At 48.6% G+C, this 15,812-nt stretch overlaps 1 protein-coding gene across 1 annotated transcript in view; it reads right to left on the minus strand.

Annotated features, from left to right (window-relative positions):
* Nucleotides 1-9,817, minus strand: part of siae (sialic acid acetylesterase) — an 84,461-nt gene extending 74,644 nt beyond the window's left edge. Inside the window, exon 1 of the mRNA XM_033049848.1 lies at nucleotides 9,682-9,817. Coding sequence (XP_032905739.1) covers nucleotides 9,682-9,754 — 73 coding nt within the window. The 5' untranslated portion in view covers nucleotides 9,755-9,817. The remainder of the gene's footprint in view (nucleotides 1-9,681) is intronic.
* Nucleotides 9,818-15,812: the final 5,995 nt, after the last annotated feature.

Raw genomic sequence — 15,812 nt, forward strand, 5'->3', positions numbered from 1 at the left:
TCCACTGTTAAATGGAGATAGATTTTGGTGGGGGTTGATCGTAGGAAGAATAAGAATGGGCGAAACATCTTTTGAGGCCTGACGGGGCTGTTTAAATTCTGACTAACTCAATTTCTCCACTTTCTGCCCTTTAGAACTTCTGTTTTCTTTGCTTTGCCTCAGGTTTTGAGATTATCTCAAAACCTCTGTTTCAAGTCAAGTCAAGTCAAGTTTATCACTTGATGTACGAGATGTGCAGTGAAATGAAAAGTGGCAATGCTCGCGGACTTTGTGCAAAAAGACAAACAAACAAACAACCAAACAAACTGCAACAGAATGGAACAGAATCACATATTCTTTTACATATTAAATATTGTGGGCGGAAGGAAAAAGGGAAAAAAAAAACAGCAATTTTTTTAAAAGCAGTAGAGTGGTACAGTAAGGTTGGTCCCTGGTGAGATAGGAGTTTACAGTCCTAATGGCCTCTGGGAAGAAACTCCTTCTCAACCTCTCCGTTCTCGCAGCATGGCAACGGAGGCGTTTGCCTGACCGTAGCAGCTGGAACAGTCCGTTGCAGGGGTGGAAGGGGTCTCCCATGATTTTATTGGCTCTGGAGTTGCACCTCCTGATGTATAGTTCCTGCAGGGGGGCGAGTGAAGTTCCCATAGTGCGTTCGGCCGAACGCACTACTCTCTGCAGAGCCTTCTTGTCCTGGGCAGAGCAATTCCCAAACCAGATTGTAATATTTCCGGACAAGATGCTTTCCACAGCCACTGAGTAGAAGCACTGGAGGACCCTCGGAGACACTCTGAATTTCCTCAATTGCCTGAGGTGGTAAAGGCGCTGCCTTGCCTTACTCACGAGTGCTGTGGCGTGTGATGTCCATGTCATATCCTCAGAGATGTGGACTCCCAGACATTTGAAACAGCTCACCCTATCCACAGTATCCCCATTTATCCTCAATGGTGTGTACGTCCTCGGATGATGTGCCCTCCTAAAGTCCACGATCAGCTCCTTAGTTTTTTTGATGTTCAAGAGGAGGCTGTTGTCCTGACACCAGAGTACCAGATCAGCCACCTCCTCCCGGTAGGCCTTCTCATCGTTGTCTGAGATCAGGCCCACCACCACAGTATTCTCCCATTCTTTGCCATAGATTGTCTCCTTCAGTGACTGAATTCACATCTTGTTTAATAACCCTTCAGGGAGATTAGTGAGATCCAGTTCTGGGCATTAAATGCAAACAAGAATGAATACTTGTTGTAAACTACCGATTACTGAAAAGTACATCTAAGTGATTAATCTAAGTGAAACATCTAATGGTTCAGATGATGTAGAATCCTTGTTAGTAGAGTTAAGATACTACAATGGTAAAAACACCCTGATGAGAGTTATCTAAAAGTCTCCGAATAGTAGTCAGGATGTAGGGCACAAATTACATCAGGAAATAGAAAAGGTAATATTACACTGATCATCGAGGTAGACTGGGAAAATCAGGTTGGTACAAGAGAAGGAACTTGTAAAATGTTGATGAACAGCTTGTGGTCGAGCCCACTATAGAAAAGATAATTCTGGATTTGGTGTTGTGCAATGAACCAGACTTGATTATGGAGCTTAAGGTGAAGGAACCCCGAGAAGACAATGATCATAATATGATAAAATTCAATCTGCAGTTTGAGAAGGAGTAGCTGAAATCAGATACTCGGTATTAATGAGGAGTAAAGGTAACTACAGAGGCATGAGGGAGGAGCTGGCTAAGGTTGAATGGAAGGGGACCAGAGAAGGAATGATGGTAGAGCAGCAATGGCAGGAGTTTCTAGGAGTAATCAGAAGATGCAGGTCCTTTACATCCCAAAGAGGAAGAAACATACCACTGGAGAATGAGGCCACCATGGCTGTCAAAGGACATCAAAGACAGCATAAAAGAAAAAGAGAAGACATATATCATGGAAAGATTAGTGGGAAGCTTTTAAAAATCAACAGAAGGCATCTAAAACAAACCAATAAGGGGAGAAAAGATAAAATGTGATGGTCAGCTAGCTATTAATACAAATGATACCAAATGTTTTTTCAGATATATAAAGAGCCCAAGAGATGCAAGAGTGGAAATTGGATCGCTGGAAAATAACACTGGAGAAGTGGTAGTGGGGAACACAGAAAATCTTTTTTTGTCTGTCTTCACAGTGGAAAACACCGGCAACGTGCAAGAAATTCAGGAGGGTCACAGGGCAGAAGTGAGTGCAGTCGCTATTACTGAGGAGAAAGTGCTTGGGAAGCTGAAAGGGCTGAAGGTGCATAAGTCACGTGGACCAGACAGACTACACCCTAGGGGTCAGAATAATTGTTTATGAAGGGAGCGAGGCAAAAGAAAGTAAATTAAAGGCCAGTTAGTTTGACTTCTGTGGTTGGTAATTTTTAGAATCCATTACTAAGGAAGAGGTTTCAGGGTACTTGGAAGCACATGATAAAATAGCATAAAGTCAGCAGGGCTTTAAGGGGAGATCTTGGCTGACAAATGTGACAGAACTTTTAGAGGAATTAACAAGCAGGACAGACAAAGAAGAGTCAGCAGATGCTGTTTACTTAGAGTTTCAGAAGACCTTTATGAGATACCACACGTGAGGGTGCTAAACAGGATAGGGATCCATGGTATTAGAGGCAAGGTACTGACATGGATAGAAGATTGGCTGACTGGCAGAAGCTAAGAGTGGGAATAAAGGGGCCTTTTCTGTTTGGCTGCTGATGACTAGTGGTGTTCCGCAGAGGTTGGTGTTGGGTCCACTACTTTTCACGTTATATGTTAATGATCTGGATGATGGAATTGATGGCTTTGTGGCCAAGTTTGCAGATGATGTGAATGTGGTGGTGCAGGTAGTATTGAGGAAGAGGTTCTTGACTCCTGAGCCTGGAGAGGGTTCCTGAGACAGACAATAGACAATAGGTGCAGAAGTAGGCCATTCGGCCCTTCGAGCCAGCACCTCCATTCACTGTGATCATGGCTGAATATCCACAATCAGTACCCCGTTCCTGCCTTCTCCCCATATCCCTTGACTCCTCTATCTTTAAGCGTTCTATCTAACTCTCTGGCAAGCATCCAGAGAATCGGTTTTCACTGCCTTTTGAGCCACAGATTTGCAACTCTGAGTGAAAAAGTTTCCTCATCTCAATTCTAAATAGCCTGCCCATTATTCCTAAACTGTGGCCCCTGCTTCTGCACTCCCCCAACATGGGGAACATGCAGGGCCGGATTTAGATGAAGAGAAGCCCTAAGCTATTTCACTTGTAGCCATGGTCGTCCCTTTCTCCCCTTGGGATCTTTCTTCCTAGGAATGACCTGATCCTGCACCAACTTTGTGACTTTTAGACCGGGAGCGGGGCCGTAAATCGCCCGGCACGGCCTAAAATGGCCGTGGGACTTATCATCGCCCGCCTGGGGCTTGGATATCGGGAGAGACATGGAGAACAGGGGAGAGAAAAGACTTTGCCTTCCATCACAGTGGGTCCACTGTGATGGATGTTTGTGTGAATTAAATTGTGTGTATGTCTAGGAAATTGTCTTTGTTTGTATGGCTGTGGAAACAGAATTTCGTTTGAGCCTCACTGAGGCTCAAATGACAATAAATTGTATTGTATTGTATTATTAGAGGCCATAAATAGGCCCCGACCTCGGGTGATTCACAGAGGAAGAGGACTTAACTTTTTGTTGCCTTTCCCCACAGTGGAACATTTTGATTCTGTTGTGGGGGGACGTTCACGTTGAATTCTATAATGTATTATGTCATTTTTCTGATTTTTTATTTTTCTATAGATGTACGGAAACTTTATTATTTCTTTTATTATTTCTTTTTTTGTAAAGTACTTTGGTTTCAACGCGAGTTGATTTAAACGTGCTATAAAAATAAAATGTACTTACTTACTTACAAGCTGTTCTAAGAATCCATCACAAAGGCACTCTACAAAGTCCCTTTCTTGGTGTCCAGTACATACCTGATTTTCCCAGTCTACCTGCATGTTGCAATCTCCCATAACAACCACAACATTACTTTTGCTACATGCCAATTTAAACTCCTGATTCAACTTGCTCCCTATGTCCAGGTTACTGTTTGGGGGCCTGTAGATTAGGGTCTTTTTACCCTAACAATTCTATCCATACTGACTCCACATCTCCTGTTCCCGATGTCGTTTGTGCCTACACGCACAACTACTGCCGGCTGTTCACCTTTTCTCTCAAGGATGTTCTGAATTTGGCTCGTGACATCCTGAACCCTGGCACCAGGGAGGCAACAGACCATCCTCGCATCTCGTCTGCCGCCACAGAATCTCTTGTCCGCTCCTCAGACAATGGAGTCATCCACCACTAGGTGCCCGATGTCGGTCTCGACGGTCGAGTCCCATCTCTAGGATTGGAGCCACCGATGTGTCCGCCACTCCGACTGGAATCATCGTCTCCCCGGACAGTTCCCAAGAGGGCGTACCTGTTTTCATTAGGCACAGCTACCTGGGTCTTCTGCACTCAACGGTTTCCACCCTTTCTCTCCGTCACATACCTTGGTTCTTCCCGTATCCTCGGCGTGACTACCTCACTGTAGGTCCTGTCCAGGAAACTCCCATTTTCCCGGATGGCCCCGAGGTCATCCAGCTGCTTCTCCAGTGCCCCAACACGGTCCTTTAGGAGCTGAAGCTGGTCGCACTTGCCACAGTTGTAGCAGCCAGAGGCTCCATCCGTGTCCCTGGGTTCCCACATTCTGTAAGGCTCACACTGTCTCATCTGCCCCGACATGTGTTCACTGCGTTCCGTCCTCTCGAGCTTTATGCGTAGCCTCCTCGCCAAAGACTCTCGAGCCAAAGACTCATACTTTACTCACAAGACTTTCGAGCCAAAGACTCACACTTTACTCACAAGGCCGCTCCCTCACTGCCGTCTTGCTTATATTGACTGATAAATTGCCTAATTTACCAATTTACCAATTTACAAACCAAATTCCTCAGTTTTAAGCTGTTTCCCCCCTCTGACTCACTTCTAACTCTCCTCCCACTCGGGCTAGAGACAATCACTGCTTTTTCCTGCTTCTCTTTGCTGCTGTTTCCTCAAAATCCACGGGAGCTCTGAGTTAAGTCTGTCTGTAAGTCCCCTTTCATCCCCTCACCCATTCCCCTCCCCCTCCACCCCACCTGAGCGCGCACCTATTTTTCGCCTTCCCCGCTATCTACTTTCCCTCCTCTGGCTGCACAATTCACACCTGTTCAATCCTTTTGTCTCACACTTTGTTTTTTTTCATCTATGGCTTTGTCCAACCATTTGCCTATCGAAAATACCCTTTGCCGGTGTTCACCTGCCACTTTGTCCTCATTTCCATCCCTACAATCAGTCTGAAGGTTCCCGACCCAAAACATCACTGATCCATGTTTCCCAAGGATGCTGCCTGATCTGCTGATCAAGCACTATTTTTTTGTAAACTAGCATCTGTAGTTCCTTGTTTATACATCCTCCTTTCAGTTTCCTGGAGTCTTGGGCATAACTATTGCACTTCAATAGGCCTGATGGCTAGCTGCAGCTGGGACTGTAAAATGACGTTAAAACCTGGCAACTTTTGCATATAGATTCAGTGGGCTGATTCTTTACATTATGTGCTGGACAGGTATTGTAAGGTAATAATCTCACTAATCTATATGCAAAAAAATTCCAATCATCTGGGACCTCTCCTGTCTCCAGCAATTCTTGAAATATCATTGTCGATGTCTCAACAATCTCTGAAGCCACCTCTTTCAGAAATCTAGGGTGCAGTGACATCCACCTTTAGCCCTTTCAGCTTCCCAAGCACCTTCTCCCTACTAATAGCTACTCCACTAACTTCCACCCAACAACTCTCAGAAATTTCAGGCACGTTGCTGGTCTCTTCCACTGTGAAGACTGTTGCAAAAAAAGTTATTCTACTCAGCCATTTCTTTATTCCCCATTATCACTTCCCCTGCACATTCTCCAGCGGTCCAACGTCCACTCTTGCCTCTTTCCTATTCTTTATATAACTGAAGAAACTCTTGCTATCCTTTTTTATATTATTGGCCAGCTTACCTTCGTATTTCATCTTTTCTCCCCGTGTTGCCTTTTTAGTTACCTTCTGTTGTTCTTTAAAAGCTTCCCAATCCTCTGGCTTCCCACTAATTTTGCTATGTTATACACCTTCTCTTTTAGTTTTACACTGTCCTTGTCTTACCTTGTCAGCCACGGTTGCCTCTTTATCCCCCTAGAATCTTTCTTCCTCTTCAGAGTTAAAAGATCCTGCATCTTCCAGATTATTCCCAGAAATTCCTGTCATTGCTGTTCCACGGCTCCCCTGCTAGGGTCCCTTTCCAGTCAATTTTGGTCAACTCCTCCCTCATTCCTCTGTAGTTCCCTTTGCTCAGCTACAATACCGACACATCCGATTGCACCTTCTTTCCCCCTCAAATTGCAGATTAAAACTTATCATGTTGTGGTCACTACCTCCTAATGGTTCCTTTATCTTGAGTTCCTTTATCAAATCCGGTTTGTTACACAACACTAAATCTAGAATTGCCTTCTCCCTGGTAGGCTCCACTATGATAATAATAATAAATGTATTTGTATATCACATTTAAAAACTCACGTTGACCAAAGTGCTTCACATCAGTGCAGATACTACTTTGATACATACAACGGTAGACAGACCCAACAATACACACATAACCTGTTTACAGCGCCCCCTCAGAGGGACTCAAAAACGCTAGGGAGTAGAAATAGGTTTTGAGTCGTGACTTAAAGGAGTCGCTGGAGGGGGCAGTTCTGATGAGGAGCGGGATGGTATTCCAGTCTAGGTGCTACAACTGCAAAAGCGAGGTCACCCCTGTGCTTAAACCTAGACCGCGGGATAGTCAGTGGCCCCAAGTCGGCCAACCTGACGGACCTGGAGGTAGAATGGTGGGTTTGAAGATTTTTGATATCGGGGGGGGGGGGGGGGGGGGGGGACAAGCCCGTTAAGGGCTTTGTATACATATAAGAAGAGCTTGAAGTTGATTCTGTACCGTACTGGGAGCCAGTGGAGAGAGGCCAGGATAGGGATGATGTGATCCTTTTTACGGGTACCCGTCAGAAGCCTTGCTGCGGCGTGTTGGACCAATTGCAGGCGGGAGAGGGATGATTGGTTGATGCCAGTGTATAGGGAGTAGCAGTAGTCGAGGCGGGAGAAGATGAATGCGTGGATGATTTTTTTCAACATCGTCGAATTTGAGGAATGATTTGACTTTAGCTATTGTACGAAGCTGGAAGAAACCAGCTTTTACCACAGAGTTGACTTGCTTGTTAAACTTTAATGCGGAGTCAAATATCACGGCAAGGTTTTTGACTTGCGGTTTGACTAAGGAGGTTAGGCTTCCAAGGCTGCCTGCTAACATTTTGATGGTCGGAGGGGCTGAGCAGGATGACCTCAGACCTGCTCTCGTTAAGTTGGAGGAAGTTCTGAGCCATCCAGCATTTTAAATCATCGAGGGAGTACATGAGGCTGTTTAAATTAGACCGGTTGTTGGGTTTCAGGGGGAGATAGAGCTGTGTATCATCTGCATGGCAGTGGAAAGAAATGCCATGCCTTTGGATGACTTGACCGAGGGGGAGCATATACAGAGAGAAGAGAATGGGGCCTGGGATGGAGCCTTGTGGAACCCCGCAGAAAAGGCTAGCTGGGGAAGAGAAAGAATTACCAATGTTAGTAGAGAAACTCCTAATTTTTAGGTAGGAAACGAACCAGCTCAGGGCAGTGCCTTCAACACCACCCCATACCGGATCTTCCGTTTGTGCACGTCGAGTTGATTGCATTAGTCGAAACAGGGCAGACCACGTGAAGGTTGCAATCTTCCACCCCCTTGAAACAGGTTGGAACAGCGCCAGTGGCCAGAGAACTGTTGATGATAGAGAGGATACTGGGACCGACTATTGCAAAGACATTCTTCAGAAGGATAGTGGGAACAACATCAAAGGGGCAGGTTGCAGGTTTCATAGTGGAGACAAGCTTTACAAGGAAAGATAGAGTAAAGGGTTGGAAGCAGTCTAATTTAGAAGAACAGACCAAAGAGACAGCTAGGTCACGGGTGGGAGGGGAAACTTTACTGGTGAATAAAGTAGAGAATTCTTCGCATTTGGCAGGGGACCCAGCTAAGCTGGTACTGGGGATAGGACATATGAGAGAGGTAATAGTAATAGGACCTTGGAATTTTGAGCGTTTTTGGAAATAAGGTCAGACTTTACTGCTTCCTGATATTTGAGAATACAATACAATACAATTCAATTCAATTTATTGTCATTTGGACCCCTTGAGGTCCAAACGAAATGCCGTTTCTGCAGCCATACATTACAACCAAATAGACCCAAGACACAACATAATTTACATAAACATCCATCACATTGCTGTGATGGAAGGCCAAAACAACTTCTCTCTCCACTGCACTCTCCCCCCCCCCCCCCCCATGTCAGAGTCAAAGTCAAAGCCCCCGGCGGGCGATGGCGATTGTCCCGTGGCCATTAAAGCCACGCCGGGTGATGCAAGGTCGCACACCGGGTCTTGGTGTTAGAGCCCCCGGCGTGCGCTCGCAGAGACCCGCCGCCATTCCAAGCCGCGCGGGGCGGTGCTGTAAGGCCCCGCTCCAGGAGCTCTTCAACCCCGCAACTCGGGCGGGAGAAGTCGCCGCTGCAGAAGCCCCGAAAAGCGGTCTCCCTCCAGGGACCCGCGGGCTCCCGGTGCCGCCGTCCGCCAAACCCGCAGTTGCAGCCACCGAATCTCCGGGGGTCGGGTCGCAGCAGCGTCCACCACAGCTCCACCCGCTCTGGACTCGGCCAGCTCCGCGACGGTGAGGTGAGTAGTCGGCACCAGAGCTCCCGGTCTTCCTGTTGGAGGCCGCTCCTCGTTGCAGCCCCAACGACAACGGAGACCCGACAAAGAAAAGGTCGGGTCTCCCGTGCAGGGAGAGATTTAAAAGTTACCCCCAACCCCCCCCCACACACATACCCCAACAAAAATAACAAAAACTACATAAAAACATAGACATAAAATAATAAAAAATGAAGACGGACTGCAGAGGCCGCTGCAGACGAGAGTCGCGCCGCCCACCGGAAGATTGTTTCTCAAAAATTCAAAGGAAATTTTGAAGCATCACATTTATACTTCCGTTCCAAGCTGTTCTAAGATTCCATCTCGGAGGCACTCTACAAATTCCCCTACAAATACCTGCATATTGAAATCTCCCATGACCTTTTTAACATGCCAATTTTATCTCCTGATGTAACTTGCGCCTTATATCCTGGCTACTGTTTGGGGTCCTGTAAATAACTCCTATTCGGGTCCTTTTACCCTTTTAATTTCTCAGCTTTACCCATAATGACTACATCCTTCCTGCACCCCGTCTCACCATCGTTCACGATTCAGTGGTGTTATCTGCAGACCTGTGGATGGAGTAAGACCCGAATGTGTAAAGGGAGTATATTATTTCGGGACACTGGGAGCGGAGCTTTGCGGAGACAACATTGAGTTATCCAGCTCTGCAGCTCTGAGCTCCTCATTTCATCATCTGTCTCATGTCATAAAGCAACAGTCAACACTTCCACACGCTGCCGCCGTGCTCATTCAGAAGGGTCCCGACCCGAGTTGTCGCCTGTCCATGCCCGGCGCCGAGCTCCGCCCTTCCCTCACCCACCGATACCTGCACCATGTCCACCGCAGACCCACAGCATCACTAGGGCGAAGCCCAGGGACCAACGCACAGCCCACACCATGTTCGCCAACCGCCGTCCCCAAGATGCATTCAAAGACACTGGTCTTCTTTCACCTCGAGCATCTTTGGTCACGGCCCAGCCTGTCACTCAGAGCCAGGCCCCGCCCTCAGCGGGCCGCCCCGCCCCCATCGTCCGGCCCCGCCCCCAGCGGTTCGCCCCACCCCTTGACGTCACATACCGCCCAGCCCGAACCCGCCCCACCTCTCAATCACCGCCTAGCCAGGTCCCGCCCCTTCACGTCATAAACCGACAGGCCGCTCCCCTACCCATCACAAACCGCCTCGTCCCGACCCTCCACCGTCACAAATCGCGTGGCGCCGGCCATCCCCGTCACTCACAAACCGGCCTCATCTGCCAGTCTTGCCCCTATCCCGTCACTCACTGCCCCACAGCCACCAGCCCCTCCCCTCACCAGCCAACTCCTCCTCCCGTCAAAAACTGCCTGTCTTACCCGCCCCTTCTAAACGGCCCAGCCCCGCGGCTGTCACTCAGCTAGAAGCCCCGCCCCACACGCGCGGCTCCGCCCATCCACCTGCCCCGGGGCAGATGGGCCTGTGGAGGGAAAGTACACGTCTGGGCCCCTTCACAATGGTTTAGTTCCTTCGGGAGTTTGTGTTTACTCAAGATTAGGTTTAGCTTTATTATTGTCACCTATACTGAACTACAGTGAAAAACTTTATCTTCCATACTATTCAGTCAAGGCAGGTAATACTATACATAAATACAATCATACCAAACTCAAGTTCCTCACTTTCCTAAGATAATTTGATGGATTTTTCCAGAAAAAGGAAGAAGCGGCCCATTTTATTCCTTACCTTTTATATTTTTATCCAAAATGGGCAACCTTCTTAATATATAAAGATACAAAACCACTCGGATATTGCAGTTGTAGACCAGCTACAAAAATCAAGTGCCACAATATAGCAATGTTACAACATTTTGAGATTTTAAAAATCAAGTCTGCAATTTATCCCATCAGATAAAGCATAAAAAGAAGTTTAATTTGACACCTAATTCACTTTCATATCTCAAGTATTTAAAGAGTTATGGCCATTTTCATACTCGGAAATTAGCATCTTGTTCTCTATTGATTTTCTATGGACATAACAAAAAAGCTGTGATCGTGGACAATCAAAAGCCCATAACTTTCTTAAAAATTAAGAGAACTGAATGAAATTTTCAGTTATCATAGATTGAAGCATTCTGAAACAAATATAAAATAATCTTACTTGGATGACCTGAAATTAAAGCATACAAGTTAGTTACCAAATTGTAGCTAATTTCAAACTTCAATTACTAGATCTAAACATCCATCCATTTCTTAATAAATGATTAACATTTTTAAATAGCCTAAGTGTCCAAATAATATTCACAAATAATTCACAATAAAACATGATTTTTAAATCTCATTTACATTAATTTATAGGCCAAATGGAAGGAATTTAGTGTTCAATTGCTGTAAATTAAAGTCCATTTAAATCAGCTTTCTAGTGGGATCCTGTGAACGCGCTGGTTTAGAACGTTCACATTGCGGTAGATTTGTGCCCTCAAATGCCCAGAAAAATACTGCGGGATATAATGGGGCCCAAATTAGCTACTCGCAACATTAAACTTTGTATAAAGGGATCTTAAGAAGCCCTTTTTAATGTAAAAATAAACAGCCTACCTTCTGTTGTCCCCTGTATGAGATCCGGCCGATTGCTGGCGGTCGCGGGTTTAGAGGTTAATTTTTAAACTATAATAACAATTAGATAAAGCCCTTAAAAGTAATAATATCTAAAGCGACGGAATCTTCCAGCGATTTTTCGTTAATAATTAACTAGGCTGAACATCCTCAATTTGAACAGCCTAGGGAAAATCGCGTTTTAAACCCGCCCCTCTCTAAACAGCGCCAAAATCGCGCACACGGGCTGGGACAGATTTTCAGCGACGCTTCAGGTAGGCTTTGCAACATACCTACACAATTGTTTTACATTATGGAAAAAAAATCTATCCTTTCCTTAATTATTATTTGTTGATGTTTATTTTTAACGGCCGCGGGACTTGCCATCGCCCACCGGGGGCTTTAACATCGGGAGAAGAATGGAACACGGGAGAGACAAGACTTTGCCTTCCATCTCAGTGAGGAGGAGATTCACTGTGATGGACGTTTGTGTAAATTGTGTTGGTTGTGAGTCTTGGCGCGTTTCTTGTTGTATGACTGCAGGACACAAATTTCATTTGAGGTTCAAATGACAATAAATAAATTGTATTGTGTATTGTATTGTATTTAATTTCTGTGTTTGTATATACAAGATACATTTATTTGTCACATGTGCCAGATGGCACAGTGAAATGAGATAACCATACAGCCATACAATAAAAATAAAGAACACAACACACGATAGAATTCAACATAAAAACATCCCCACACAGCAGAATCAAAGTTTCCCACTGTGAGGGAAGGCACCAAAGTCAGTCTCTTCCTCCAATGTTCCCCAATGTTCACCCGTGGTCGGGGCATCCCCGAGCCTTCTGCAGTCGCTGCTACGGGCGACCCGATGTTCAGGCTCGCACCACCGGGGTGATGTAAGTCCGACGTCGTGGCTGGGGGACATCCTCAGCGGCCTGGACAACAGAGTTGGCCACCTCCTACCGGAGGCCGCGGCTCCCAAAGTCCGCAAGCTGCGCCGGGCGGAGCCTCATGCTGGCGGCCCTCTGCAAGGAGCCCCAGGACTCCGCGATGATGGTCAGCGCCGCCCACATTGGAAGCTCTCCCAAACCGCAGCTCCATGATGTTGGAGCAGCGGCCCAACGCTCCGGAGCTCCAAACGGCGACCCAGGTAGGCATCGCCCGCTCCGTGGTGAATTCAGCGCTGCGCCGCCGTTGTTGCAGCTCTGGTCCAGCTCCCGGTCCCCGGCAGGAAAGGCTGCTCCAATCCAGCTGGTAGGCCGCGAGGTGGGGGGCGAGGACGCGACTCGGAGAAATAGTGGCGTCCCCGCCAGGAAGCGACTGGGAAACAGTTTCCCCCTTACCCTGCCCCCCTCCCCCACGTAGAAAAGTTAAAGTTTCCCCCCAAAACAGACATTAAACTAATATTAGCTCAAATGCCTTCTTCAAACAATGCTGGTTCAAAAAAAAGTATTTCGAAGAGGATTATGTCAGAGAGGACTTCGTCAAAGAGGACTCCGTCAGAGAGGAATCCGTCAGAGAGGACTACGTCAAGAGTCAAGAGAGTTTTATTATATGCTAGACCAAGTTGGACCTATTGGACCCCGTCCTCCAACACAATAATCCACCACTCGCCCATTCCCCCAACGCAACCCGTTTCTACCACTTGTTCCCCCAACGCAATAATCCAGCACTCACCCATAGCCCCCACGGGAGGCCTGGTCCCCCAACGCAACCCGTTCCCCAATGTAAGATTCCACCACTCACCCATTCCCCGAACGCAATCTGTTCCCCCAATGCAATATTCCACCACTCACCCATAGCCCCCAGCTGTCTTTAAAAAAAAAATGCATTTGCACTAAGATTTAATGTGATGTAGGTGCCACCGACAAGGCCATATTTTGTTATCCAAATCTAATCATTAAACTTTGCTGTACTGGGGGGGGGGGGGGGGGGGGGGGGGGGTTGTGGGGGAGAGGGGGGTTCAGGGGGAGGGGGGTTCTGGGGGGGAGGTGAGGTTGTGGGGTGTGTGGGCGGGGGGGGGGTGTCAGGGGAGAGTTGTGTGGGTGGGGGGTGTGAGATTGTGGAGGGAGCGCGTTGTGGGGGTGTGTGGGCGCGGGGTTGTGGGGGAGGGAGGGAGTGGGGAGGAGGGTGTGTGTGGGCAGGGAGGGGTTGTGGGGGGATATGTGAGGGGGGTTGTGGGGGAGAAGGGTGTGTGGATGGGGGGGTTGTGGGGCAGAGGAATGTGTTGGAGGGGTGTGTGGGAGGGAGGGGTATGTGTGGGCAGGGGGGGTGTGAGGCAGAGGGGTGTGTGGGTGGGGGGGGTTGTGGGGGAGGGGTGTGTGGGAGAGGGGTGTGTGTGGGCAGGGGGAGGGTTGTGAGGGGTGTGTGGATGGAGGGTTGTCTGGGAGGGAGGGTTGTGTGGGAGGGTTGTGTGGGGGGGTTGTGAGGGGTGTGGGGGCGGGGGGACAGATGTGGGGGCGGGAGGTCAGTGGGGAGAGAGCTCGGAGAAAAGACAGGGGAAGAGCCATGGGGGAAGAGTATCACGGAGAGGTGGTCAGGAGCCAGCCGGGAAAGGGTTGGGGTGCGATGGGGACTCACAGCGGGCGTTGGTCATTTCGCTGGTCGCTTCGCTGGTCACTGGTCGCTTCGCGGGTCGCTGGTTGTTCTCCTCCACCAGGATCAGAGTCTCTGCTTTCCGTTTGGCGACATCGGTGCCAACTCTGACTCCTCGCTGGCTGGGCTGGGCTGGGTCAGGCCGGGTCGGGCAGTTTCCGATCCCTCCCTCCGTAAATTGTGTCCGGTTGGAGACCTCCGCCAGCCACCCAGAGCCTCCCACAGCTGCAGTAAAGACGCAATGGCGCAGGAAGGGGTGGACCGTCCCGTGGAGTGACAGTGGAAGGGACCAATCCGCGCTTTGCTGAATGGCAGGAGAAGCAATCAATCTGCAGAGGGTGTGGGTGTTTATGGTCGTCGCAGGCGCAACTCACACTCTGCTCACCCCGCACCTTCAGCTTTCGGCCTCACGCAGCAGATCCCGGTCTCACTATGGCTTCATTGTGGGGGTGGGGGGTGTGTGGGTGGGGGGATGAGGGCGGGGGGGTTGTGGGGGAGTGTGGTGTGCGGGCGGGGGGAGAGATCTCGAAGAAAAGATGGGGGTTTTGGGGGAGAGGGGGGTATCACGGGGAAGGGGGGCAGGAACCAGCGAGGGGGACCAGAGGGGGAAGGGAAGGGGCTGGAGCTTACAGTGCGACAGGGTCGCTGGTCGCTCTCCTCCGCCGGGATCAGATTCCGTTTGACGACATTTTCTGCGCCTGGCTGGGCCGTTTCCGGTCCTTCCAAAAATTGTGTATAGTTGAAAACCTCCGCCGGCCATTCTCAGCTCCAGTAAAAACGCGATGGCGCAGGTTGGGGCGGACCATCCCGTGGAGTGACAGGAGAAAAGACCAATCCACGCTATCGCATACCGTTTTGGCGCAACTAGAATGACCGCGCAAATTGGAAGATAACAATATCAGAGCTATAGTTATGTATAGATGGCAATAGCTGTGGCCCTCCAACCGCTCACGACCCGGGACACGGCCCCTAGGCAGAACCGGGTTGCTGACCCCTGGCCTAGGGTTTTGGCGAAGGTACAAAAAGACAAGAGAGAGAGAGACAGAGAGAGGGAGAGGGAGAGGGAGAGCCCAGATAGAACATAGAAATTCTTACTTAGAGAGGACTCAGTCAGATAGGACTACGCCAGAGAGGACTACATCAGAGAAGCTTCCCTTCCAACACCGGATTCGCTGCATGACCCGAAATTAAGAGACTGTTAACAGCACTGGCTACAAAGAAAAGCATGGGCCTCAGTCAAATAATCCAGACATACAATGATCCCTGGAGAAGTTTCGGGAGCTAAGCAGTAAACTAAAAAAGGAAATCAGAAGGGCAAAAAGGGGCTAGGAGATACCTCTGGCGGGTAGCATTTAGGACAATCCCAAAAGATTTTATAAATACACTAGACTAAGTGGGACCCATTGGGTCCCATGTTAACACGCGAGGGCTGGTCGCCCAACGCAATATTCCACCTCTCCACCAATTCCAATATTGGTGGCCAGTGGGGGGGGGGGGGGGGGGGGTGTTCTGGAGCGCCAGTATGGATGTTGTGGGCTGAAGGGGCTAGTTCCCAGAGGGCTATTATGGACATTGTGGGCTGAATGGATTCTTGAGCTGGCAGCTCAGTCACTCAGGCCTGGTGGGCTGGCAGCTCAGTCACACAGGCCTGGTGGGCTGGCCGCTCATTCACACAGGCCTGGTGGGCTGGCAGCTCAGAAACTGCCAGAAATTCTGCCCAAAACAGATGAGAGACTCTGTGAGAGAGAAAGAGGAGAGGGTGGAGAATCAATTTTAGACATTTTCATCTTT

The sequence above is a fragment of the Amblyraja radiata genome, chromosome 33, assembly GCF_010909765.2.
Source record: "Amblyraja radiata isolate CabotCenter1 chromosome 33, sAmbRad1.1.pri, whole genome shotgun sequence".
Taxonomy (NCBI): domain Eukaryota; kingdom Metazoa; phylum Chordata; class Chondrichthyes; order Rajiformes; family Rajidae; genus Amblyraja; species Amblyraja radiata.